Here is a 27,799-nt window from a genome sequence, read left to right as displayed (position 1 = left end):
CAGGAGGAATGCGATCTGGCAGACAACCCCACGTGTGGAGGCAGGGGCTCCTTTTCTGGCACAAAATTGCAGATTTTCATCATTGCTGGGCCCAGCTGTGTTTGCACTGTGACCTAGGGCTGGCTATTCTGCACCTCTACAGACATCAGTGACTCAAGCAGGCGAGCTTGCTATTAACAGAGGTCTCTTGTCCCAGGAATGGCTGAGACCCCAAAAAACACGTGAGATTTTGCACAGTATCTTTTTTTTTTTATTTTATTTTTTTTTCTAGCCTCTGGGCAGCTGGTAGAAGAGGATATTTCTAATTCACTTCATAGGATTTGAGATGTGCAAGAGAACTACGGTACATCAAAGGGGAATGAACGATGTAATTCCCCTGAAAGGCTGGAGCTTTTTACAGAGCTCTTTATTGCTGTTAAGCTCTTTAGGGAACACTGTATTCTGTCTGCCACGGACTTGGCGGTGATAGCATGCTATGCAATGCCATCCAACCCTATTAATATTTCAGCCTTTGGCTAATGACTCAGATTCTCAAAGGCTGTTAAGTGTCTGATTTTGTTTGAGATCGTTGGGCATTCGGCATCTAAATCTTCAAATACTCAACATAAAAGCTCGCCCTGCAAAAGCCGTCTTGTAGGTGCTCTGCCTTCGCAGCCTCTGAGTGTATTTAATGGTGCATGGCGTTACTCACGGTGCCTGTGGAGGCTTTCCTATTGTATCCTGTGCAGCTTCTGATGTGCTGCTCTCATCAGAGGAAGGGCAGGTTGGGGTAGGAACAGGACTATTGCAATCCCGTTGGTGGTCGCAGAACCCCAGACTGGTTGAGGTGGGAAGGGACCTCTGGGGCCATCTGGTCCAGCCCCTGCTCAAGCAGGGCCACCTCCAGCAGGGTGCCCAGGACCACGTCCTGGTGGCTTTTGAAGGTCTCCAAGGAGGTGACTCCACAACCCCTCTGAGCAACCTGATCACGGGGAGGCAACCAAAGATGAGACCTGAGCAGAGGGATGGAGAGGATAAGGGGCAAGAGACTTGGCCCCAGCCTAGAGAAATATGGGAGAGAACTGAAAGGGACTTCAGCAGCAATGAGAAATGCCAAGTGGAATGAGCCCAACAAACCTGTGCTATTGGAAGCTTATTTCCTATGATAGCCAAATTTTTGGTACTGATTTTCTACATTGTACCCTGAGCAGAAAATTCTGACTCTAACTAGGACAGAAGTTTGGCAAGTGCTGTACCCTGAGGAAAAAATGACATGTGTAAACAATATGGATTAAACGGAGAGCACAAAAAGTCACTAATAAAATAGGCTAGTTTGTGAATTATTTAGCAGCTTGCCAGTTTTTGGAGACTGTGTTCTTGATAAAAGACCTGATCCTGCTTTGGAGCTGGGAGGAAATGGAAGAAGGACCATTGAAAGCTCTAGATAAAGCAACAGGCTTTACCAAGTAAAGAGAATTATTCAGTGTCAGATGGGTCTTATGGGGAGTGAATAATACACTGAAAGTAAAGGGAATTCAGCCTACTGCAAGTTAAGTTTACAGCAGAAAGAGAGATTCAGCTGAGACACTATTTAGGAACTTAAACATCTAAGCAAATAATCTTGGAGGTTTTATACTGGCCACAAAGAAACAACTGCACTGAGAAAGATGTTAAAGCATTTCTGTATATGGCAAAAACCCCGCTGATAGCAGAAGAAAGGGGGGTGTGAAATTGTAGCTTGTTGGAACAAAGAACCCAGAATAAGCTATGCACCGAGCCTGCACTTTTGCTCCAGTTTCTCTGAAATAGTCTTGGCAAAAGGCAGTAGTGTTAACAGCTCTGTATACATGAGGCACAGTTTCATTACAAACAAGTTAGCTGTAATGAGAACGCGGTCTGAGAGCACGTTGCGGGTTGGTGGGCATGAGTTTTGGGGGTCTGCATGGAAGTGCAGATCCTTGGAGCATATTTTCTCAAAATGAGTGGCTGGTGGAAAATGGTGGCAGAAATGCGAAGTGGCTAGCATGGCCAAGAAGCGAGAGCCTAATCTGTGGGTGCTGAAGCATCATTTGTCGGAGACCAGCCAAGAAGGTGACCTTGGCTGTTAGGTGCCTCATCAAAGTCAGTAATTTGCAGATGAATAAAGAAATAGAAGAGGCAAAAGGAAAACAGAGTACCATGGGAATACTCACCATGGCCATGTCTAGAATGGGAAGCAACGGCCAGGACAACAGTCTTACACCCCGTGGGATGTACCACTGTGTTGGTGGCTGCCATCCCAACCTCTAGGAAGGGAAAAGTCCTCTTCAGAGGAATAGAGGTCCCTTTGCTAAAGGGCACTGAGTCACCTGCATTGCTCAGGAGGCCTTCAGACAAGTCACATCCCCAGTAGTGACAAGCTGTGCCCCAGGACCCACAAGAGCCCGAGTTAATGGTCCGGCTGAAGCTGACCGTGTCATGCTGGTCCTCGAGGGGAGACCTGCAGGTCCCTCGGCAACTGAGTGAGCACTGCCCATTTGAAGATTGTAGATATATAATTTTATTTTAGGTGTAGGACTCAGCTGTCCAGGCAGAAGTGTCTGTGCCTGGGGAGTGTTCTGGGATATTTGAGAATCATAAAATCATTCACGTTGGAAAAGACCTCCAAGATCATCTGGTCCAACCATCACCCTACCACCAACGTCACCCACTAAACCATGTCCCTAAGCACCACGTCCAACCTTTCCTTGAACACCCCCAGGGACAGTGACTCCACCACCAGGATAAGACTGTTGGCACTGTGCAGGACTTGCAGGAGAACCATGGTTTTGTGCAGCAGGAGCTGGAGTAGTGCGGATACGCTATCATGCCTACCATGGCACTAGGTATGGGCTTTTTGGCAGCTGAATCCTTCCCTGGGCACTTGTTGATGCAGGGTTAAGAGACATACGCATGAAAGTGCCTGCACATGCAGGCAGTGTCTGGGTGCCTGTTATATCCCTGGGGACCTAGGCAATGTGGAGGTCAGGGTCACTCCTTTCAGTAGACTTGATGACTTCAGAGTAGCCTTCCAGATGGAGGGGGAGTAGCCATGACAGTGAGGAGAAATGGAGCAGCAGCAAACATTATTGCCATTCACGCTGCAGGCTTTGCTCTTTTCCTAGGATAATTTTAGTATTGGCATTGTTTAATTGGTAAAGTCCAAATGAGGACATTTACCCACTATTGTGGACAGAATTTCCTGGCATCCATATCCCCACATACCTTTCAAACATGGCTCCTAAATCATCCTAGGGGCTTTATGCTGGGGTGAGTTTGGACCTGGATGCTTGAGATGGAATCTTTTTCTGTCCCTGGAAGCATCAGCCTTTAAATGACTGAGTGGATGAACCGATAGAGGGAATTAGGACTGCGAGCACTGGTTTCACAATGTGCCAGGAAGAAAACTCAGACACGGGTAGTATAGCATCACAGTCTGGTTCTGCTTTTCATCTTGGCTGTTCTTCAGGGAGAGAGAGCCGAGCAGCAGAGTTTGCTGGAAAGCGCATTGGTTTTCACAGCTTTTTTTGTATGCTCATCTGCAATTTAGGGGATTTAGGGATCCAAATAAAGGTGGAACATATCCTTAACCTCTCCCCAAGCCCAGAAAATGTGCATGAAAACATACACACCCACATATATTTTTTTCTTTTAGCTTAAATAGTGAGAGGAGACATTATAGCTTGACTTCACAATCTCTCCCCTGAGAAAGTTCAGACTTTTTTCAGAAACAACTGAGTAGTTACTGGGGATAGGTGGGTTAGAATAATTCTGTCCCGCTCCATTGGCATTGAAAATCTTGAATAGCTCTGGAAACATCACTTTTATCCTTTACTCTTAAGCACATGCCCGAGACCTGAAAGCTTTCATAGAAAACAGAGGGATTTACTGCTTTCTAAGTCATAATAGGACTCGTAGTCGTCATTACAATGTCAAACAGGAAAAGAAAACCACAGTAAGGAATTCGTTGCTAGCAAAATGTCTGTATTAAAATACAAAGAAAACATTCCTGTTGGGAACAGTAATTAATAATCTCTCTTTTGTATTGGTACTAACCACACTGCAAGTTCTATTTTCCAAACAGACCACAATGTTTCTGAGGAATAAATTCCGCCACCGTCATTCTGAACCTCACCCTAAAAAAAGATGTCAGGCAATGGTACAATGCACCCTAGCAATGTTCCAGCATCATTACGCCGGCTTCCTGCAGCAAGTCCCCTTGGAAGTAGGTTAGATCTGGACACTGCTTGGTGACGGCAAGCTCACAGGGCTTCCTATTGTGTTGGAGAATGCGATGATTGCATTGGAGCCCTTGGAGTTCTTGTTTGTGCCCAGAATGTCCACGTTGGCTTGCTCTGGCTCGGTTTTCCTGAAGATGTTTTTCATGGTTGACTGGAAGTTGTTGGTGACAAAGCAGTAGACAATAGGGTCCATGCAGCTGTTGAGGCTACTCAGAGTCACCGTCACGTGGTAGACGAGGAGGCTGACTTTATGGGACATGTTGGAGTTGATGGAGATGGCTACCTGTCGCACGTGGAAAGGAGTGAAGCAGATCATGAAGATGATGAGGACGGTGATAAGGAGTTGCACAGCCCTCATTCTCCTCTCCCGGCTCTGGTGCATGAGGCTGGGCTTGGAGAGAGCACACATAATCCTGGCAGTGAAGAAGATGATTATGATGAGGGGGAAGAAGTACTCACAGACCATCAGGACCAGAATCTTGGAGAGGCAGCACTGGGCAAACTGTATTGCCGTGGTGAGGATGGAGAAAGTCACTACGGTAGCAAAGATCCAGATGAAGACACAGATCCCCTTGGCACACGTGGGGTTCCTCCATTTACGTGAGGCCTCCACCTGTACGATCGCCAGGTAGCGGTCAACACAGATGCAGGTCAAGAAGAGGATGCTACAGTACATGTTGACAAAGTAGCCAAAGATATGAACCAAAGAACAATGCAGGCAGTCCCCTGCGCTGTAGAACATGATGAGCCGGACAGGCAAGGAGAAGCCCACCAAGAGATCAGTAACAATCAAGTTGATGGTGTAAATAACAGAGGTGGTTTTTGTCTTGGTACGGAAGCAGAATACATACAGTGCCAAGCTGTTCAGGACGACACCCACCAGGAAAATGATGGCATTGACCACCATCAGGGCAATCGACAGGCTGTAAAATTCTCTGTACAGGTCTTTGTCAGGGTGGATGAACATGGAGAACAAGTAGATGCTGGAGTTGGGTTGCTGGGTGGCATTGATATGGTCAAGAGCTGGCAGTTGGGTGGAGGAGGTCGGCATGGTCATTGCCTTCTCAGCAAGCTGGAACAAAAGAAACAGAGGGTTATTGATGGATATACCACAGCTTAAGGCTCAGAATCTTGTCCTGAGAACGTTTTAACCAATGTATTTGCACATCCTCAGTAATTATATGTATTGCTGTACTCTCTAGGCAGCTTATCAGTCAATACACTAAGTGGCAGGTTGGTACTTGCTAGGAAAATACCTGCTTTTATATCTGCTGTCTTCCGGTGGTTCCAGTGTTTTGGGGAAGACGTGCGATCCCCACTTCAAGCGTGTTTTGGGGTATCCCAAACCAGTGCAATCCCCACTTCAAGTTGCTCTTCCCCTGCTCTGTTCAAAACTGGATTTAAGACCTGAGCAAGAGAGAGAAGTGAACTGTGGCAAGGGGGGCAGAGAGGAGAAGGGAAATTGAGGGATTTGGGTCATACTTGGGCCGGCCACATGGCCAATGGCCCGGAGAAGTAGACGGGGTTGCTGAGGGTAAGCAGGGTGCATTGATGCACAGTCCATTTGCTGCTGTGGGAGGGAGGTTCAGACCAGTATGAGAGTCCTACCAAGTCTTACTTCCTGAATAAGGCACTCATCTTTTGAGTTCTTTCTTCATGGGAGCAGTTTCTTCCTAAATGGGGCCTCTCTCTGCCCTCCCATGGGAGCAGGATAGTGCTGGCAAGCAGAAAACATTTGCCCAAGCTATTAGCACAACCAAAGCCCCACCCTCTGACTCCTAAAATATCCCATTCCTTCTCTTAACCAGGTGATCCCATTAGAGAGTTACATGCAGCAGCATCTTCAGGAATGGTGAGACTTTCCTAAAAGCAAAGGGTGGCTGAAGGAAAACGAAAGCAGGTTGTGTGGCATTTTCTAGAGATCTGCACTCACAGCAACAGCAGCCGGGAAATTTCAACCAAGGGTGTCAGCCACCACTCCTGCCAGGGTCTGACAGTTTAATTTGCAAATCATTCCTGACTTACACACTATTTTAAACTGATTTGTATATTAAAAAGATAAAAAAAAGCCCTATATATACAGAGACTTGGCTGGTTTCAATAAAAATAAATGGTTGAAAAATGTCTGGAATATCTCAAAGCAGCTGAGCAGGACTGTGAGGTTAAAAAAATCAGCTTGAATCAGCAGAGAATGATGTTGAAAGACTTGAGTTATGAGGGTTTGAAATCCCTGTTACCGAAGAGCCAAGTGCGGAAGGGCGAGGAGACAAGGAACCGCAAACACATCTCCCAGGGCTCACAGGAACCGCGGTGTGCCTGGGCTGTGTGTCTCAACGGGGAAGGCTCGAGATGCTAAGGGGGTCCTGATATCAAGCTCCTCCAAGCCTGCCACATCCTTTGGCAGCTGATTTCCTATCTGCACTAACCCTTTTTGCTGCTTCTGGGGATCAGGAGGATGACCTGAGGGTGTCCCGTTGCCTTCGAGAGGTTTCAGGCTGTTGGTGGCCAGCCACCAAGAGCTTGTTTTTTGGGCTAATGAATCACAAAGTCCTGCTATCTGGAATTCCTTGGGCTGGACTCTCTTGAGTGCCGAGCAGAGGAGATGGATCATCTCCCTTGACCTCCTGGGAATGTTCCTCCTAAGGCAACACTAAGGGTGTTGTCACAAGGGTTTATTGCTGGCTCATGTGCATCTAGGTGTCCACCAGGACCCCAAGTCTTCTGCACAGCTGCTTTCCAGCTGGTCGGCCCCAGGCCGTCCTTGGTTCCTCCCATCTGGTAACCCTCTGCTGTCTTTCAGCTTTCCCCTGAACACAGTTGAACCAAGCTGGACACCTCACCAGTGCTGAATTGTTGGAGGCAATATGTCCCCTCGATCTGCTGAGCATGATCCCCCTGATGTAGCACTGTCTTCACTTTGCCTTGTCTGCAGTTAGAACGCACTTCTTGCTGGCTTTTTTTCCAGCTTAAAATCCACTATAATCATAGGATCACAGAATGGTTTGGGTTGTAAGGAACCTTAAAGACCATCTAGTTCTAACCCCCTGCCATCAGCAGGGACACCTCCCACCAGCCCAGGTTGCCCAAAGCCCCATCCAGCCTGGCCTTGAGCACCTCCAGGGATGGGGCACTCACAGCTTCTCTGGGCAGCCTGTGCCAGGGCCTCACCACCCTCAGAGTAAAGAATTTCTTCCTAATGTCTAATCTAAACCTACCCATTTCCCCTTGTCCTATCACTACACTCCCTGACAAAGACTCCCTCCGCAGCTTTCCTTTTGGGCCCCTGTAGGTACTGGCAGGCCGTTGTAAGGTCTCCCCGGAGCTTTCACTACGCTGAACAACCCCAACTCTCTCATCCTCTCCATAGGAGAGGTGCTCCAGCCCCCTGATCATCCTCTTGTCTCTCATCTGGACTTGCTCCAACAGGTCTATGTCCTCCTTATGCTGGGGGCCTCAGAGCTGAACGCAGGGTCCAGCTGGAGCCTCACAAGAGCAGAGCAGAGGGGGACAATCCCCTCCCTCACCCTGCTGGCCATGCTGCTTTTGATGCAGCCCAGGATATGGTTGGTTTTCTGGTCTGCAAGCACACATTGCTGGCTCAAGTTGATTTTTTCATCAATCAAGACCCCCAAGACCTTCTCCTCAGGGCTGCTCTCAATCCATTCTCCACCCAGCCTGGATTTGTGTAATGTCCAGGTCTTTTCCAGCAGAGAAGTTCTGATCCTGTGCTGACGAATAGAGTCAGGATATGAGCAGGCAGACTTCTGGGGAGGACTGAATGGCCAAGGGGAGTCTGCTTTCCTGCTCCTTCTCACCTGGGAGAGGGTTGGGAAAGAAGCGTGTTTGGTAAATTATCAGCCCTTCAATGAAGAGTCCTCATGGGATGTCATAGACAATCATGTTTTTTCTGTATCATTCACTGAGGTGATCTTAAAGCAGACTATTTGTTGAGCAAAAGCAGAGATTAGGACTAAGAATTTAGGTCTGCCATCAAGCTCCCTCTGGAGATGTTTGCAGAATTGACTTTGCCATCATGAGGTCAGCCAGCCTGGGGTCTGGTGGCTGCCCTAGTTTCTTGCCTCTCATCTAGTCGGTGGAGGTGGAGGAAAAGAAAAGCTGGGTTTTAGTATCCTTGAACTTGGGAGGATGTTTATAAGCAAATGGCAATTTGTCATGTTTAGGTAGCTGCTCAAATCCATGCCTCTGGTTTGCCCACTGGAATGGCTGATGCTCAATCATAAAAACCCTCCTGAAATCAAGCCCAGTCCCAAATTATCCTGCAGAACTGAGATCCTGAAGCCTGGTGTCAGACGTCCCAAAGAGCTGCTGGGCAAAGAGGAACAGCCCTGACTTCTGTCCAGTTTTGCACTTAGGACATCTCCATCAGCAACCAGATGTTGGAACATGTGTTTTGGGAGTGGCTGGGTTACCTCCCCCTGCACTGAACTCCAGCGGCAGCCAACGTCGCACACGTGTTCACGTTATTTTGTCTGGGTCTGACTGAGCCTGCAGACTCCTGGGGAAAAGTCTTGTCTCCTCTGATTTTGTGCCAAGGATGCTGATGGTAAGTAACAGGAAAAACTGGACCCAAGACTGGCTGAAGGCAGTGGAATCGCGAAGTGTGGCACCTGAGAAAGACGCATGGGAGGGATGTAGAAAGTTGGCCCGTTTTCTCATGATTTTCTAATATTCTCACCATCTGATCTGCTCTGTTTGTTTGTGTGGCTCTTTAATTACAAACACAAACTGAAACCAGCAGATGCCTGGATCTGCTCCCAGGCTTCCCTTTGCAGATGCTGTCATGGGGAGAGCTGCTGAAGCCACTGCAACCGTGCAAAAGAGGAAATAAAGACTCCATTGCCTCTCGAGCGCAGCATGAGCTTGTATATCTGTGTTCATACAGGTAGGTGAGCAAGAGGAGAAGACAAAATCACCCATCCCACCCCTTAGGAGGCACTCATGGGTATTGACTTGCGTGTGCATTTGTCTTCCTATTGTAATTGTAAGGCGTTGGCTGTTTGCTCTGATTTTACTGCTTGCTGTTAGCTTGCCTGTTCTGCAAGCTTTTTCCTCAGTCTCAGATCCCTTTTCAGGAGCACCTGATATTCGTCTTTCATTTTTCTTATCCTACTTCAGTGAAATAAGTAACTTGAATTGCCTTCAGATGTGCCCCATCCTCACAATGCTATTGAGGTATGTAGGGCACTTTAGCCTAATAGGAAAGTATCCCGTAAGAGTACTGCCCGTACACAGAAATGAAAATCATCAGCACATACAGTGTGCTGGCTTACATAGTCCCCTCTTCGACTGAGCTCCATGTGCAGTGAAATAAACTCCAGATATTGTAATCACCCAAAAGAATAACAGGCAGCACTTTGCCAAATTGTAACGGAGGAGCCGTGTTAGAGCTGATGTCTCTTCCTACTCTATTGCTGCCCCGCCTGGGCTCACAATACAAGCAGTTACATGAAAGTAACCGTAACAAATGTAAGTAATTCTGAAGATTTCCTCACTGGCAAGCAATGGAAAAGCCGCTCTTAGGCTGCAGGGGGAAAAGTCTTCCTCTAATCAAATTGTTGCTGATGGACATTCGGGTGAATGGCCTTTTTTTGTGGGATTGCTCACAAACAGCAAGGATGGAGAGCTTGACTGGCAAAGCAACAGCATTCTTCTGAGTGCTTTTAATGAGATGGAGCTGGACCAAACCCTTGGTTAACAGCTACTAAGCATTTTTCCATTCTGGGTCTCCAAGCCCTTGACAAAGGTACATTGCCCCATTTTGCAGCAGGCTGAACAGAAAGGCAGCATGACCTCGTGTCTGAGGAAAAGCGAACATTTCCAAAGGTTTCCAATTCTGCCCCCTTCCCTGCATTTCTGAATCCAAAACTACCCCAACCAGGTCTCCCTGTCTCGGCCATCAGAAATACTTATGCAGGTGTTAAAGTGGGGTCAGTTCAACTACGCATAACCAAGGAGCAGTCAGTGAAGGTCATGGATAAGCACATGAGAAGCTTTGCAGCCTCCAAAAACGTCTTTTTGCTATGGTACCTATTCATGGCTTGCAGCTGTAGCATGAACTCATGAAGAGCTCCAAGAACCGTAGTCATCTTTTCTAGCAGAGTTGATAACCCTTGTGCCACCCTGCCTCCTAAAATGCCCACAGAGATTGGAGCTGGACTTCTCCATGCCTAAATCAGCTCGCAGCTCCACAGATTTCCATGCAGTCCCTGTTCCATGGAGCTGGCAGTCTGCTAAGTCCATGATGGGTAAATAACCTCCCATCGGAGTGCTGTCTGGACACGCCAGTTAGCTTGTGCTGTTATATTATACCTCTCAGGCTGGATTTTGTCTGGCTGGCCGTGAGTAGCATTTCCTTAAAAGTACAGCAGGCATCTGGGTAGGAACGGGATAAGGGGAGGGATGGAGACTGGGGGTTGACCTGGCTTCCCTCGTTCTGATAAAGGTCCCTGCTCAGCACCGGGAGACAGGGACCTGCTCTGAAATACTTTTTCTTCGTTGCATGACACAACCAATTCCATCGTTCTTGGGCCAAATAGGAAACAGATGGTCTCTGTGCTGAAAGCAGGACCTGCTGCCTCTTGTCTTGCTTGCTTGCTGCTTGGCATCCCTCTTGTTCACTCAGCACGGGCAGCTCAGTGCTACATATACCCCAGGAGGATATCCTTGGCCATCCTTTATTTCTTTCCACCCGACTTTTAGCTCTGCATCAGCCCTAAACCTCACCCCCTGCTCGCTGAAATCAACAGGAGTTGCTTCCTTGACCCAGAGGACTTTTGGATCTAGCTCAGCAATTCAAATAACAGGATACAAAAGAAAAGGCAGGTCATGCAGTGGAGGTTTGTCCTAACCACTCTCCAAAAGGGTTATTTATTGGTGTGTGCAGATAGCATCTCTGCATACAGAGAGAGAACCAGAGAGCCACGCACTGGGATGGGAAAGATGAAAAGGACATTAGTAAGTGAGAGCAAGCGTTGTTTAGTATAAACAGCTTCAGCTTTCCTCATCTCCCTGTCCTGAATCTGACCATCTGACCTGGCAAACTGGCTCCTCCATCATCCCCCTGTCCCCCTCACCCTGTCCTGCCTGCTAACCTTGGCATGGCAGCAGCATGTGTTTAGCTTTGCAGCCTCTCCGTGTTTAAAGTTCCCTAGGTGATTTATCATCCTATTTATAAACGAAGGGTTAAACTCACTCTCTTTCGGTTTAAATTGTCTGATTCTCCTTCTGGCAAGCTCTCACTCAACTCGGGCTCAAACTGGCCAAATATGGTGTTTTTGTGCATGTTGAGGACCTTGCCCTATACATGGTAGGGCTCATTCTGTCAGCCTGGGGAGGGTGGGTTTGCTGACAGTGGGAACGGAGGGAGAAAGGGAGAGAAAGAGAATGAATCCAGCTGCCAACAGGGAAAAGCTGGTTCCCATCTAGCCCCCAGGCTGTGAGCTGATGTCTGGGGGAGAAAGATCCCACCCCAAAGCAGAAATGGGGCTATTCCCAGGGTGGGGAGGATCCCGTATTTGAGGGCATCACATCTCTGCTCTCACTTGGTTCCTGGGCACTGGTGACCCCCCTGGTCTGAGGATGGCTGGACGGAGTGTATGAAACACCTGGCTGTGGGGGAATTGCAGTCGAAAACTGTCAAACCCAGCCCAGGGTAGGATTATTCCTCCTCCTCCAAGGCTGTGGAACTAAAAGGCGCTTTGGAGACACAAAACACACGGCTCTGTGAGGGTCGGATGAAATGACACCTGTTTTCTCATGGTTTCATGCCTTGCAGTGGCTCAAAGGGTTGGACGAAAGCTTTCCTCCGTTTAAGATGCTTATTAATAGCTTTTTCCCATGTGGACACCCGGCTGCCTTAATGAGCATTCACGTTCCAGCTATTCCCTTGGCTCCAGCACTTGTTTAACTTTCTCCTCTCATTGCTGCCTAATATCCTGAAAATTGAGGTGATCTTTCCCTGCTGCCAAATTTTGGTTGAAATTAGCCAACAGATTGAAAAACGCTGGGAGGACAGAGGAAGCCAGAGCTGAGAAACACAACTAGGCACTGAGCACAGCCAGATTACCTTTGTTTCCTCTATTATGAACCTGCAAGGAGTTTACTAGCACTCTCCACTACACATCCTTTCATTTAGGTCTTCTTCCTTGCAAATTCACAATTGCTTTGGCATCGAAACATTGCAAACAGGACCGAATGGCTTCTTTTAGAGTGCTTTGCTTGCCTCTCATTTTTTTTTGCCTGGAATTAAATATTTTCAGATTTACAACAAATCATATATTCCTTATGGCAGAACCAGCCTGGCTGTGGATAGATGGTAGCTGATTGCCTGGTGCCAGCACCACTCAGCCACATCTTGACTGCCCTTGACTTTTGCAGCTCTCTAGTTGCTCTTGAGAATCAGATTTCCATCTGGCTGGAGAAAAAGTTTGCATGTCCTGACCCAGGCATGGCCAGATGCTGTCCTTTAGGCCCTGTAATGCAATGCTAGTTGGCAATCCTGTGATGCTGTTGAGCCATTTGCCTCCTGTCTGATGGGCCCAGCAAGACCACCCATGGTCCTCCACCTCCAATGCCCTGCTATGGATGGGCAATGGGTGTTGCCATGAGTTTGATTGGAAAGGTTGGACCTGGTGCTTGGGGACATGGTTTAGTGGGTGACATTGGTGGTAGGGTGATGGTTAGACCAGATGATCTTGGAGGTCTTCTCCAACCTTAATGATTCTATGATATTCTGTGATATTTCTACCCCACCCTGTTGTGTTCAATGCTGTTTGTGCACACGGGTGTACCCCACGCTTCCTACAAAACCCAAGGGCAAAATGAGGTCCTCTGTGAGCTGCCTGGTTCTGCTGGGGACAAGCAGTAGCCTGTGGGTACCTGCTCAATGATTTAGTCCAGCAGGTCATCCAAGCTGATGAAGGATCCCTGCTGGTTAGAGGAGGGGGAACACAACTAAATTCCTCTTCTTCCCGGAGCAAAGTGACTAGGAGGGAGGCTTCTTAGCTCGATTTGTCTGCTCTCTGCATTTGGGCTTGAGTTGACTGCTTAACACCAGGTGATGGATGGCCCGTCTGGGACACCCCAGAGACAATCTGTTTTAAACCTGACAGATCTGCATGGTTGTCCCCTAACCATGATCTGAGCATGCATGGAAAATATGGAACGAGGCTCCCAAAGATACACAGAGCAGGAAATTCACATGCTGGCGGAGTTCTGCACAGCTTATACCTCCTCTGTGCCCATCTGCAGCACTAATGCCTCAGACTTTGAAAGAAGGAGCCCAAACGTACAGGTACAAGTGAACAAAGTGGGATTGTTCATACAAGCTGCAGGTCTCCTGCCCCTCCAGACCCACACACGTGCACCCAGCAGTGATGGGCATCCAGAGGTCCTTCAGCACGTCTCTTACAAAGCTTGCTTGTACAAGTCACCTTAGAAGTGCTCATCATAGACTCATAAAATCATTAAGGTTGGACAAGACCTCCAAGACCATCTGATCCAACCATCCCCTTACCACCAATATCACCCGCTAAACCATGTCCCTAAGCACCATGTCCAACCTTTCCTTGAACACCCCCAGGGATGGTGACGCCACCACCTCCCTCAGCAACCCGTCCCAATGCCTGACTGCTCTTTCTGAGAATAATTTTATCCTAATTTCCAACCTGAACCTCCCCTCGTGCAATCTGAGGACATTCCTTCTTGTCCAGACGTCTCAGGACAACATTTAGATGTCTACAACAACTTATGGATACCATAGCATATTTCACAGCCCTCTTTTCTGCTTTACCAGATGCTGGCCTTGGAGTGACAGAATTGCTGTGTTTTGGTGAATGCCCTATAAATCACGCTCTTAGCACTGCAAAGATCAATATCTTGTAGCTCGCCAAGGCTACTACCGAGTGCCGTCTGTCACGAGGAAGCATGGTCTGACATCTCTGCAGCAGGTACTGAGCATTTTTAGCTCTATAAGAGAAATCAGAGCATGACTTCTTGCTCGGATCCCTCTCTGTCCTTAGTGGACTAGTATAGTAGGAGGGGAAAGTACATCTTTTTTTTTGGGGAAAAAAAAAAACAACTTCCAAGAAGTTTTAAAATTCTTTTTAAAGCTAAATCTGGAAAGAAGCTAATGGGCTTGGAGTTTTGTAGGTCTAGCCAGTAGAGATGGATCTGTGCCTGTCTTCTTGGGAGGCTGCAACAGTACAAGAGAAATGCATTTGATTTTTTGGGGGATTAAAGTAATCCATCTAGCATTTCAAGGGTAGCTGGGACACAGCGCTACAAATGTCAGTTTGGAATAAAAGCTGTCCTGGCTGTGTCCAAGGAGAGCCCTGCAGTGAGAATTACCATATAGGCACATCCAGGAACTTCACAGGCATGTACAAAACCATGATGGGAGTTTAAACTGAGCGACATCAGGCCTGTGATCTACCCCTTGTTTTTGAAAAGGAAGTTTTTAATTGCAAATTTAGCTATCTACGAATACTTTTCCCTCTTTCTGCCTCCCGCTGCCTGCTGGCTCTGTCCCGTGGCAAGAAGCCTGAGCATGATGCTGGGGAAGAGCAGCAGCAGAGTTTTGCCATGGGGCAGTACCCGCGGCTCTGTATGGTACAGGACAGAAAAAGCCAAGCTGAACACCCATGGAGTAATGGAGGTGATGCAAATACAGGTGGGGATAAGGGACTGATGGAAAATTCGGTGTGCTCGCACCTCCCCACGAGCAGCAGACCAGCCCAGCACAGATGCACCTCTGCAACCCAATGCTCACTTCAAGCCATGCTGCTCCCTTGGCTGAGGGGGGAAACTGAGGCATGGAGCCATGATTAACCCAGGGAGCAGACTTTTTTTGAGGAATCGCCCGATGGATTACCAGATCTTAACCCTTTGGGGACTGGCTGCTGTGGTTTCCCTCCCTAGGCATGTACGTCACTGCGCTGTGCAGACAGCTCCCCACCCAGTGCCTTAAGGGGTTTGCAAATTCTGGATTAAACTGGAAAAACATTGAGGTGCTGAAGGGTGCGTTGCTATGAAAGCAGAGAGCATTTCTGAAGAAGTCTGTTAAGGATCTTGGAGAGAATCTGCTTCTCCTTAGGCTGACCCAGCAAGATGATTCAGAGAAAGAAAACAGCATCTTTCCTAGAGCTGAACTTGCACCCTTCTGCACAGCCAGAGATAAAACATCTCCAGTCCCCCGATCCAGGCGATGTGCTGACTCCTCTCCTGGCTTCAAAATTCTTCACAAATTTATTTCTCCCAAATTTCATTATGCAGACACAAAGAAAACAGCCACCCACTTTCACAAGGGCTAGCATAGTACTTTTCACTGGGGGGAAACCAGCACCTTTGCATGCCTTTCATCACCCCCCCATCTCCTTGGAAAACACACAAATATCATGGTACAGCCCCCAAACCCCACAATGGGAAGCTCACGATGCAGAAAACCCCTTGCAGCCCAGAGCATCCCCATGGTGCAGTCCAGGCACCTTCTGGTGACCTTCCACACCTGCAGCAAGGGCAGAGCCATGAGCTCTACGAGAAGCTCATCCACGTATTCGACAAGGTGCCCTTTCCACCTCGCCCTGCTGGGGCTCCGTGCCATGACAACCACAATTTCCAGGCTTGGGGTCACATCTTCAGCAACTCCCTCCTGGCCCCCTCGCTGCCACCTCCCCGATCACTCACTCCCCCGTTTGGGACCGACACCCCAAAGCATCTGCTGGTCTATCCCTCCACGATGGACTGACTTACCTCTGGCCCGATCTCCCTTCTATGTTAGAGGAGCTGCCGGTAAGAAAATTTCCTCGTGGACCTGACTGCTATCACCCCAGGAAAGAGACATCTGTTCCTACAAGCAGAACAACTGGAGTGACTACAGAACATGAAGAAATGCCTAATCTCTCTTGCGCGCTCTCTGTCTCCCCCCCCCTCTTCTAAATATAGCCTTGCAACTAATGGGAAAAAATACACACTACCAAAAAAAAAAAAAATATTTCCACTTGTCTTTTAGTGTTCAGAATTTCTCCCCGAACATCTGGCTCCTTGCCCTAAATCTCTCTGAAATTTATGAAGTGTTGGAAACACTAAAGAGGGCTCCAGCCTTCCTCGCTGTGCTAATGCCTGAACATCTCTAGTGAACTAATAGTGACGTTGCTGCCCACCCTGTCCCCTCCCCAGGTCTTTTTTCCTATGTCTCTGTGGGAACAAAATCTCCTTGCTGAGCATTCAGCCAGCTCAAGGCCACTGCCAATTCACCGAGCCACCACTGTGTGACACAGGAGGGAAATACCTCTCTTTTTGACTTCTCTGCATGAACTGGGGTTAGACAGAAACATCCCTGACTCTCGCAGGAAGGTGCTAGTCCAAAGACACAATGCCTGGGATGTGCTTTGAGCCAGCCCAGCTGTCCAGACCCTAAGAAAGGACCTGGCAGAGGGAGATGAAGGGTGACTTTGCACGCCTTGGTGACTTCTGGCTGCAGTCATTTGAGAGAGGGGTTGATCAGATCTGTCTGTGGACTAGGCTGAAGTGGCTGAGTGGAGGCTATTTGAGGGTGCAAATAGACAGCCTAAGGTTCCCCAGCAGATTTGTCCATCCTCACACAGCCCTTTCCTTCTGGTGCTAGAGTCACTGTAGGCATCAGATCCTGGAGCTGAGTTTTCCTTCACCCTTGGCCGCAGGAGAAGAGGTGAGATTGGGCACAACATAATGAAGTGTCACCTTGCTGAGATGGGCTCAAGGCACATGACTGGACTAGCTTTTGAGATGTCTCTGTTGACCAGTACTCTGAGGACCCAAATCTCCCAAATCCCTCACCCCTCCTCATGATGGGATGTTTTCTGGTCTAGACTAGGTGCCAAAAAAAGCCATCTTCTGAGGGTTAGGCGTCAAAGATGCACAGATGTTGTTTCCACGAGGCTTTACAGGAGCTTTAGGGAAAAAGGAGTTTTTGGGAAAAAAAGGCAGAAAAAAACAGCGAAGCAAAACATTTCATGAAATGTAGTTATTTAGAAGGACAGGGAGAATGGATAGGAATTTAGTGCCAGCCCTGGGCTGCTGCCTTGCCGCACCATTTAGATAAAGACCACACTGGTGCCAACACAACAAACAGGCAGGATATGGCCCGTCACAACACAACAAGATCAACTGAGAGGCATTGAATTCCAGGTCAAGAGGGCAAATCCATAAATAGAGGAGAGGTAAACTCCACACATGCGTGTCTCGTTGGAGCACAAACAGTAGCTATGGATATTAGAGAAGGTTGACCTCATTTTCTGGAATTAGTTTTTCACCCTTGGATCTTTCCCAGGAAGTCTGAGCCGATCTCTTTTGTCTGGTTATTTCATTGATTTTCTATTTTGAGTTTCCTCAGAATGAGGGGCAGATTCTTCCCCCAGTTTCAAGAACATCCCCCTTGACTTTACGTGCTCCCTGATGCAGGCATCCCAGCCTTTCACAACTGACCTCCAGCTCAGGCACGTGCCTGGGATCTCATCTGCTTTTCACTTCCTTATGACTTGGAAAGCAAGTGTGATTGGAAGGCCTCCGTGAGTCATCTCTGGCTAATAAAATTGCCTTCACTTCCTTCATTCTTGGGAGCTGAGCAAGATGAAGAAAGAAAGAGAAGAAACCGACCAGCGTTGGGTGAGGAGGGTGAACTTGGACCCTATTGTTCTTATTGCCTATGGTAGCAAATGCTTAATTTTCTACTAGTGTGTCAACAAACCTGATATATTTAGGGAACAGCTCTAGAGTTACAAATACGAGACTGAAAAAAGCAAGGAGACTTTTCTCCAGGATGAGGTATTGATAGCTATGCTCTGTTCACCTGCTCTGGGACTTCCTGGCCCTTCCTAAGTGAGGACCAATTTAGTTGTGTTCTCCTGTGTGATGCACGAGAGCTTTCTTCCCATCCCTTGTGCACAGGATAACGAGTGCCCCGCACTCCCCCGCTATCCCAGCCTCTCCCTCCTTGCTGAATTTAGAGCTAGACTTGGAGTGGCAACAGCTGCAAAGTTTCAAGTTGTGCCTGAGATAGTGCAGAGCATGCCTTATCGGGAAGCAGATGCTGCTGTTAAGGTGGAGGAGGTCTGTCCGGGTTCTGGGCCACGCTTTGGCCCAGACACGGTTCCCACACTCAGCTTTGGGAGGAGTTGTAACCATAGCTGATGAATGAAGAGCTTCCATCATCTCTCAGTTTTCAGACGTTCATCATGCTCCCGAAGGGAGGGGGGAAAGCAGAAAAAAAGGGAAGCTTTAGTAAGTGGAAAATTTTCGAGCTTGTTGGCTCAATATCATAGAATCATAGAAGCATTAAGGTTGTAAAAGACCTCCAAGAGAATGCAACAATATTAAATATTGGAGTGGATGCCTTCAGGGTGTAAGTGGAAGAAGGTATTGGATCAGCTGAAATTAGCACTTGGGATAACAGTAGTCAGGGTATGGGAGAGTGCTGCTGGCCCATAATAACTGCTAGCAATCCCATAGCAGTGGGGATGAACGTGTCTGAACATGCCTGTTTTTGTCGGGATGTTGAATTTAGCCTCTGTTAGACTGAACAGATCCTCAGAAATTCATTCTTTCCTTCAGTGCTGAAGGAAAGCTTCTACCCAAGTAGGTCCTGGGCCCAGACCTGATGCAACAGAGCCCAAAAAGTTGAGGAGCCTTTATTTAGGGTCATGACTTCATGGAGATACTGAAGGATAGGATCCTCACTGCATGGAGGACACAAGAAGAGTTGGATCTTCACTAAGTGGTCTGGGAACCCTCTTTTGATTAGCTGCTTCAGAGAACATGACCTCGCCTGCCCATAGCCCACCTCTCTTGAGCAATTTCCCATTTTTCCACCAACACAGGTGTTCATGAAATGTTTGTCCACTGTCTCACTCCTGTACCAGGTGGCAGGAGAACCAGAACGGGAAATGGGAAAAGGGAATGTCACAAACGCAAGCCTGTCCTCAGAAGGCTGCTTTCAGGGGAGGTTGCCCAGCTGATGGAGATGCAGGGTTGATGAAGAAACGACATGGATGTGGTCCGCTCCCTGCCACGTGAGTAAATCCTTTACCACAGCAGGAAAAGTTAACAGCATGGAGGACAGCCTACATCCATTTTACCCTCCCCAACTCCTCTCGTAAACCACACAACATTTGGTTTAGGGTAAAATCTGTGGACACTGAGACTAGGAACGTCCTTCTTTGCAGAGGGGCTTGGTCAACTCCATCGCACTTCATTGCCATTAACGAGTCGGACGTGCGTTCCCTTCCCCTGGAAGGAAAGCCTTGGACAGCAGTGTGGGAACGTTGTCAAAGGACGAGGAACAAAAGGCTGGCTTCTGTCCCAGCCCTGCTGCAGAGCCTCATGGAGCTGAACGGGGTCCGACAGGTGCTGAGCTCCTGCCTGGTGGAAGAAAGCACCTGCCCTAACTTTTACTGCCCTCCCACCCCGCTGAGAAGTGAGAATAGCAGAGAGAAGCAGATATTTGGTGGGGACAACTTGTAGCCAGACAGATTTCGTGGGGCTGAGGAGGGCCAGGAAGAAACCCTGACTTCATCCCGTATCCAGCTCTGGTCCTGCTTGTGCACAAGGGTGGGAAAACTTGTGGGCAGGCATGGGAAGGAGCTCAAGATTTGTCCCTGCTGAGCTCCATTTATTCATTTTGAGTCAAAACTGATCCCATCAGGGATGGGTGCAGCAACCCAGTGGCAGACACGGCGGCTTGGGTAGACCCAGCAGATCGCGCAGGGGCTTGGGGCTTGGGGTTGCTCCTTGCTTGGGTCTGTGACCTTCCCCCCTTCCTGCTCCGTCACCAGTGCAGAAGGAGAAATCACACTGACCTCGTAGGTCACAAGCACCAGCTTAGGAAAGGCAGCAGGGTGGGTTGTGAAGGCGGATCTTTTGCCTCCCAGAACTTGTCACTCTCCTGCAAAGCTGGGGCACAAACACTAAAAGAGCAGGGAAACCTGAGCTTTTTCTGCCCAGAAGAGGAGGACATCCGACTGCTTCCCCTCATCACGTTCAGCATCCCGTTGCCTGCCTCTCAGCATGAGCAACAGAGGCTGCGGTGAACTATAAAAGACGATCCAGCTGCCCCTATAATTACCTCTCAGCAGGGCCCAGAGGCAGCTGTACCTACCTGACATAAGAGGCTCAGCAGACAGCAGTCATTTTTTCCTGCCAAGGCACTGCTCCGAAATCACAGGCACTTCCCAGCACCCGCTGGGCTGTCACTCAGCATCCTCAGAGCACAGCAAAGGCCAGAAGGACCCTTAGCCTCCGAACAGGCTCCCCATCGGCGTGTTTACACAGGGAGGGAGATCAGACAGTGACTGTACGGGGGCTTCTGCTGACGGGATGCAGCCGTGCTTTGTCCATTTGATGAGGAACAGGGAAAGAAAAGTGGTTCCCAAATGATGTCCGTGGCTCCCAGTGGGTGAGTCAGGCATGAGGGAGAAAGTGTGCAAGAGCCCGTTTCCTGCCTGCCTGCTGCATTTTTAGGAACTGACTTTTCTGAGCATTTCCTCCCCCTGCGTTTCTCTCCCCTGGTCATGGTGTTTTCGCTGAGCTGAAAAATGTGAAGGCATCTGCAGGGCACAAGGAGCAAGCCACTTCTCCGGGCGACCCCAAGGTCTGTCCCAAATGACTGGTGTGGAGTACATCGGTCCTGCCTGTGTCCATTTATTGCATGACAAGGGGAGTAGAGCTGGATGTGCCCTGTCCTGCTATAGACATACCCTGTGAGGGGTCAGGATCCCCTTTCCCAGCCCAGTCTGCCCAGACCACCCCCACTGTCACACCAGTGAGGTTTGTGGCATGGATCCTCAGTCAAGGCACCGGCAAAAAGAGCTGGAGAGACCCTTCAGCAACCCAAAAAAGCACGTCACATCTCAACCACCCCTTGCTATCCATCACCATTTGGGATCCCTTGCAAGGTCTCCCTCTAACCTTTATGTCCCCCCAACCCAGCTCTGGCCAGCAGCCACTTCTTGCATTTTTTTTTCTTCCTTGCTATTTTTTTCAAAGTTTCAGGACCTAATTGCCAAGAACACAACGTCCAGTGTCACAACCTCACCGCGGAGCTCTCCCCATTCCCAGCAAAGCAATCCCTGCTGGATTTGTTTGTCGCTGGGCGCACAGGGACACGGGTGCTTGGAGGGGAAAGCTACGCAGGCAGCCGGGGCTTTGGCATCACTTGGGCACACGTGCTCCAGAAGGTCAGGGACGGGCTCCGCGGAGTGGCTTTTGCCCAGCTCTGGCTCCAGGCCTATAGAGAAGGAATTAGGAGGACACTGGGCTTGGCTGCATGGGGCTGTAGCTTCAGGGTGGTCAACAGAGTCCCCAAGCAGCTCTCGGCGCTCTGCTCTTGTGTTTGGGGTAGGGGGAAACACGGCATGGTAGGGCTGAGCCAGAAAACCTCAAACCGAGCTCTGGAAGTGGTATTCCAGAGGGGTTTTGGAGTCTCCCCCTTGCAAACCTTCAAAAGCCACCAGGACGTGGTCCTGGGCACCCTGCTGGAGCAGGGGCTGGGCCAGATGGCCCCAGAGGTCCCTTCCCAACTCCAGCATTCGGTGAACCCAAGCTGAGCCCGTAGAGGCGGGGTGCAGAGGACAGAGAGGACATTCACAAACACACGGCAAGCAAGCAGCAGGGACCTTAGGGGACCCATCTGGTACCTTCACCTGCTCCGATTTAGCAGATGCTGCCAGGACCATCTGCTCAATGCTGGGCTCCTTCGCTGTGCAAGCAGCCGAGCCCATGCCCCGGTGCCACGCGGAGTCGCAGCAACCAGGAGGCAGGATGCCTGCGAGTCAGAAAATCTGCTCTTTGGCTCCTTTATCCCCAAAAGGCTTTTACAGAAAATCACATCCCCTCCCTGCTCTTTTTTCTCTGCAAGCTGAACCCGTGCTAATCCTCTTCTCCCATCCCCTTTGTTCGCCTGCTTTGTGGAGATTGCGAAGAGCTGCCTTTTGTTAGAGGCACGCGGAGCTCAGTGATGTTGTGGTCCGAAACAGGGCAGCATAAATCTGGTGGATTATGGTAGGAAATTCCACGGGGATGAAAAACCCTATAGGAACATGAAGAAAAGAAAGGGCCCCATTTGGAAAAAAACAAAGCAAAACAAAACAAAAAAAAACCAAAACAAAACACCCAACCCTGCTGCTGCTCGGTTACAAGTGATTCCTAAAATTGCTGCCTCTGGAAGAAGCTGGTACATTTGCTGATTTTTTTTGCCTGTTATTTTGGAGTTTTTATTTTTTTTTTCCCTTTGTGTTTTCAGCTGTTTGGAATTACAGCTCCTGTCCCTGCAGGCGGGCCCTGCTCCCACAGCAAGCTCTGTGCAAGGGGCCTTGTCGGGGAAAAGCTGCTGTCTGTGAAGGTGCCTCAGTTTCCCTATTATCGAAATGGCCCCTCTAAGAATGAGGTGCAGAAATAGCCTTTTCCTGCTAATTTTTCAGGAAGTGAAGGAGGAAATTAGTATGTGATATGAGTTTCTTGCAAGAAACTGCAATGTCGTAGTCAGTTTTTCTCTTGGAAACCCATGGATAGGCAGCAGAACCCAGCAGGCGCTGTTGGTCCTGTTGGTGGGTTTTGCTATAGGATTGCTACAGGATTTCATCCCTCACAGGCGGCATGGGGGACCTGCAGTGGGCCCGGGTCAGGTGGAAATTTTGGGGAATGTTTTCTCTGCTTTGGATGAGGTTATGGACAGGAACAGGTCATCACTACCAGTTACCAAGGAGGTCTTCAACTCATTGAGGCAATGGGTGGTAGGGTGTATGGGAGACCTCCAGTTTGTGTTTTTGGCCTCAGAGTGAATTTTTTTATCAGGAGCAAAAGCTCAACCTGTCACTGATGAGTCGTTCCTCTCCATAACATCATCTTGTTACTCATAGCTTCTGTCTTTGTTGTTTTAGGTGGTGCTGCAAAGTGCCATTTGGCACCCATGCCCTGTGGCCCTTTGCATCGCCTGGAAGGATTTTATCCTGGAAAAGCACTACTAGATGTAATAAATAGCGTTAAATGGGCTAATGAATGGGTATGTGCATTGGAAAAGGCTCTGCAGGTGAATCCCATGGCTGTACCACAACCCAAACGTCACCTCCTTACGGGCACATTCTGCTGGCTTCTTTAAAGCAAAAATCCAGCCTGCTGTGGTTGCTAAATTGGGCCGTGTTTCTTTGGGTGTCTTTCCATTTTCCAAGAAAAATAAACCGCAGGCCCTGTATTTTTAGATATGCCACCCGATCACGGCCAGTCATTTATCAGTCCCAATAACATGAGTCGAGATGCTGAGCTCCACGGCTGAGCTCCCTTGGGCAAGAAGTGGTGGCTCAAGCCCTCCTGAGTGTATTAATAAATCAACATGTGTAAAATAATCGGGCACTTTCCTAGGTAAGCTGCTCACGAGGAGCCACACCGTCGGGATTTATTGCTGCTGGTGTCTTAGCAGCTCCGGTTCCTTGGGCGAACTTAATACTGCGGTGAGTGGGAGGCGAGCAGCCCTGGTATGAGACATCCCTAATCTAGGCAGGGGCTGGAGGCAGCATGACTCCCCTTCCTCTCCCCACCAGTGACTCTGGCTCCTGACGTCTGCCCCTTGCTATTTCAGTCCTGGGCATCCTCCGAGGCGCCTGCCGCTTGGTGGCTTCACGGGACGTGGGGCTGTGACAGCTGAGTCCGTGTGGCTGAGACGGGGTAGGATATGCAAAGCCTGTGTACCTCTCCCAGCATTTCTGAATCCATTTGGGGGCGGTGGGAGAAGGGGTAGCTCGGGGGCAGCGTGTTTCCCTGTGCTTTTCCTTGTGCAATCCTGCTCCATGCAACCCTGCCCCGTGCGAGCTTGCCCCACGATCGCTACCTGCTCAATTCACCCTGCACAGCACTGCACAAATGTGATCAGTGTCCTAGAAAGCTCTGCCCCTTGCTGACTTGCTTCAGCTTCCAAGTCTGTCTCTAAAACAAATGCAGTCTGCAGACAATTTGGTGTGTTTGATCAAAGCTGCAGGAAGCCCTGAGCCTGGCGTGTGAAAAACGGGCTGCCGTGCTCCTGCAAGTTTGTTTGCTGCGCTGCTTCGTCACTCTCACGACAATCAATTTATCTACATAACTGGTGGCTGAAGACAGCGTGACGTGCCTTGGCAGCCTGGATTTTTCCTGGAGATGTATTGCTTGGCTTATTCGAGCAGGGGAAAAGGAGACAGCCTGCCTTCTGGGGGACTGCCACTCTGCAAGTGCAAGCAGGTGAACCCCGGCTGCAGCCACCCAGTTTCCCCTCTGTGTCCTGCCAGATGAGGCCTTGGTGTCCTGGACGAAGCAGAGAGCTTCAGCAAACCTCCCCAGCCTCATCCACGAGGCCAAAGCCTACCTGTGACAGCTCCTCTATGGGGCAGCTCCCCAGGGAGACCCAAATCCATCTCTCCGGGTGTCCTACAGAGAGAACTGGCAACCCGAGTGCGCTCAGTGATGGGTGCCATCAGCTTGGCCGCTGCACCAGGAGCCATATCCCACGTTTGGTGGCTTTAGGGCATGTCCCAGAGCCCCAGCTTTCTGGCAGGTATTTGCAGAGCAGGTGGCTGGAGCCGTGAAGAGGAGGGGACATTTGCCAGTAAATCCTTCTGTAGTGACGTGGAAGAGGTCACCCTGTCTGTTGAGTGACAATGGTCACTTAGGCTGCGATAGATGACTTGCACATCTTTTATGGACTATGTGTAAGAGGCAATAAAGAATTCAGTCCCCTGGGTCTACACTCTAATGGCATATTGATCCCCGTAAATATCATGTTGAGATCGAACAGCAGTGCCCCTGGTTAGTGTCATCCCAACAGGTGATGGCAATTTGGTGTCACAGCCCAGCTCAGCCCAGACCCATCCGCCCCAAAGCTTCACACCTTGCTCTTCACCCCTCACCTCAGCACAACTTCTTCGACCTCTGGGCTTTGTCAAGCATGGCCGGACTCTTCTGTGTCTCCCTAGGACCTACTGGAAGGGGAAAGTTTCTCTGCTAAGCACCGAATAGGATTTTCTCTCTGTGGGTAGCCTTAACCGGTTGTTTTGAGAGAAATGCCACAAATTAAAATGCAAGAATGAAAACTGGAGGGGAGGTGAAAGAGAGAGCAAATAGAGGTGTCAGGATCCTTACAATATTTGTAGAAGGGCTTGCTAAGAAGCAGCAGATGTTCCTCAGATGGGGCTGTAGACCTGACCTTAGATGTTACAGGAGGTTTGTTAAGATGCACATTTAGGTGATACATGGTTTTACCTCCCCTTAAACCGAACACCCGGGTGTGTAAAGAAACCTGCTCTGGTGTAAAGAAAAGTCCAAGCAATATGTGTTTTGTGTGTTTGTCTGAGTGTGTTTGTCTGAGTGTTACTCCCATGGGTGAGTTCTGGCTCCCGCTTTAAAAAAGGCTTGGGAATGTGGACGTCTGCATTTTTAGATGCTGGGGCTCGCGTCTCCTTAAAGGGTGAGGTTTCCCCAAATGTGCTGAGCACCTGCCTGCTGAAAATCCCCATCTACATGTCTCCATCCCGTTAAAATGCAGACAGCCAACCTCCCTTCTGACTAGCTGGGGTGCAGGATTTGGCCTTTCCAGCCCCCGAAGGGAGACACAGGGGGACATGGGGGACAGCCCCATGTCCCTGCAGGAACAGCATCACCCCAGGGTGCACCCCTGTGCTCGGAGGGCTGCGGTGCACACGTGGGGGAGCAGCACCGTGGCGGCGTTGTACGTGCACGGGGTGGGATTTATTGCTCTGTTCGGCAGCCTCCCCCATTCCACTGCCTGCGGGAGAACGTGCCGTGAGGGATGTTTCATGTACAATTCCTTCCTTGGCCTTTGCCTCCTTCTTCAAAACAGGGGGAAGGAAGACTTGTAGGGCGCTTTCGGCGCCTTTGCGCTCCGCAGGGAGGGAAGAGATGGCTCACTCCCTGTGTTTTGTCTCAGCACACGGGGGAAGGCAAAGGAGTCTCAAATGGAGTTAGGAAAAATGTGCTGAAATTATTAATTAATTAATAAATACGGTAAGTGGCCATGTGTCCTTGTGAGAAGAGAGGGGGGAAGAAGGGGATTTGCTGTCCCTTTTGTGGGTTGGCAGAGATTTCTGCAGGCAAAGGAGACAGAAAACTGTCTTTTCTTACTAAAGGGTTTCCCACTGAAGGTAGTGCCTTTGGATGCTGTGACATGGAGGTGGTGGGCATTTCTGCCTCTTTTTTTACATGGCATTCTAGTTTTCTTCCAGCTCTGCTCAGGGCTTGCAGCAGGAGCTGAGATGCAGCCTTTTGCATCTAATATTGGATGACAGAGGCATTTGCCCCGGTGGTTTTCAATTGGGACTGTCAGGCACATGTAATAGGGATTAAACTTTTATGCCCACTGCCTTTTACTTTTGAATGGGGTAGTTTCAGCTTTGCTGGAGGAGCGGCCATTTCAGGAAAAGGGACAGCTTTTTGCTGAAGGAGAGAAATTGGCCCTGGCATGTGAGAAATTGTAGGAAAGAAGGCGCCTCGTGTTACCAAAACACAGCTGAAATGGGTCCAAAGAGCTGCATTTCCAATTCATCACACTCCGCCGCTGACTATGGTTTGTGTACACGACAGGAGGTGCTCTCTATATGATGTACTGCAGCCAGACACGTCTCGGCCAGCTGCGCGCGGGACCATTCATCCCTCTCACCCACCAGCTGCTTCCCCCATTCAAGAACATCCAAAGCAAGGGTGCTTTCCATACCATTTTCCTGGGGAAAGTTTCCTGCTTCCTAATGGTATGTTGCAAAGTTCATTTTGAGCCCTCTCTCACTTTTTCATGGTCTGAGTGAAAAAGCTCTATGTCTAGCTCTGCATCCCTACACAGGGACATCTGCAAGATGTGTACGTGTATACGTAGCCGGACTTGACAGAGGTAGTCAGAATAGGGAGATACACCAGAAATATTCATTTTTTTTTTTCACACAGAATCTCTCTGATAGCACAGCCTGCAGCCTGCTTTATACACGTCAAATGTGCATCCTCACGCGCATGTACCTGGCTAGAAGGTGGACCAGCACAAATTTGGCTTTCACCTGCACCAGTTCACCCACGTCTCCCTCAATGAGACTCCCTCTTCCATTGCACCAGCATCAAACTCTCCAGCCCTCCCCTTCCCCTGCAGCACCCGGTGTAGGAGGTGCTCCTCAGGAGATGCTCATCAGGGGATGCTCGTTAGGAGATGCTCCTCACCAGCCCCGTTCCCATCCGCGTGGAGCCAACAGCACCCAAACCCATGTGCTTTTTGCTCCTGCCCCGGCTTGCAAGGACTCCCATCCCAATCTGCTTGCCTCCAAACTCTCAGCCCAGCCAGGGCTGCCTTCCCGAGCTGCAGCTGGTAAATCTCCCTCCCTCTCCCCCTCGCTGCACGTCCCCGCCGGTACTTACAGAGCTTGGATGAGAAAGCTCAGCTGCTGAGCCTGCTCCCGGATTCCTCGACCGAGCGACAGCGTGCTTGCTCTCCAGCGCTCAGCCCGGCACAGCGATACAGGAACCAGACCTCTTTGGTTTACTTTTACATTGAC

General features: G+C 49.4%; 1 protein-coding gene across 1 annotated transcript; it reads right to left on the bottom strand.

Annotated features, from left to right (window-relative positions):
• Positions 1–7: 7 nt before the first annotated feature.
• GPR20 (G protein-coupled receptor 20) lies at positions 8–27,799 on the bottom strand. Its single transcript, XM_083823791.1, has 2 exons — positions 27,663–27,799; positions 8–5,310 (listed from the first exon to the last, which is right to left on the bottom strand). The coding sequence occupies exon 2, from the start codon at positions 5,293–5,295 to the stop codon at positions 4,228–4,230; it is 1,068 nt and encodes a 355-aa protein (XP_083679917.1). The 5' UTR covers positions 5,296–5,310; positions 27,663–27,799; the 3' UTR covers positions 8–4,227.

The sequence above is a fragment of the Anser anser genome, assembly GCF_964211835.1.
Source record: "Anser anser genome assembly, chromosome: 2".
NCBI classification, from domain to species: Eukaryota; Metazoa; Chordata; class Aves; order Anseriformes; family Anatidae; genus Anser; species Anser anser.
Note: the sequence above shows the minus strand (reverse complement) of the source record. Positions and strands in the feature narration are given on the sequence as shown.

Coding starts and splice junctions, on each gene's coding strand:
- GPR20 (XM_083823791.1), bottom strand. CDS start 5,295: ATGACCATGCCGACCTCCTCCACCCAACTGCCAGCTCTTGACCATATC.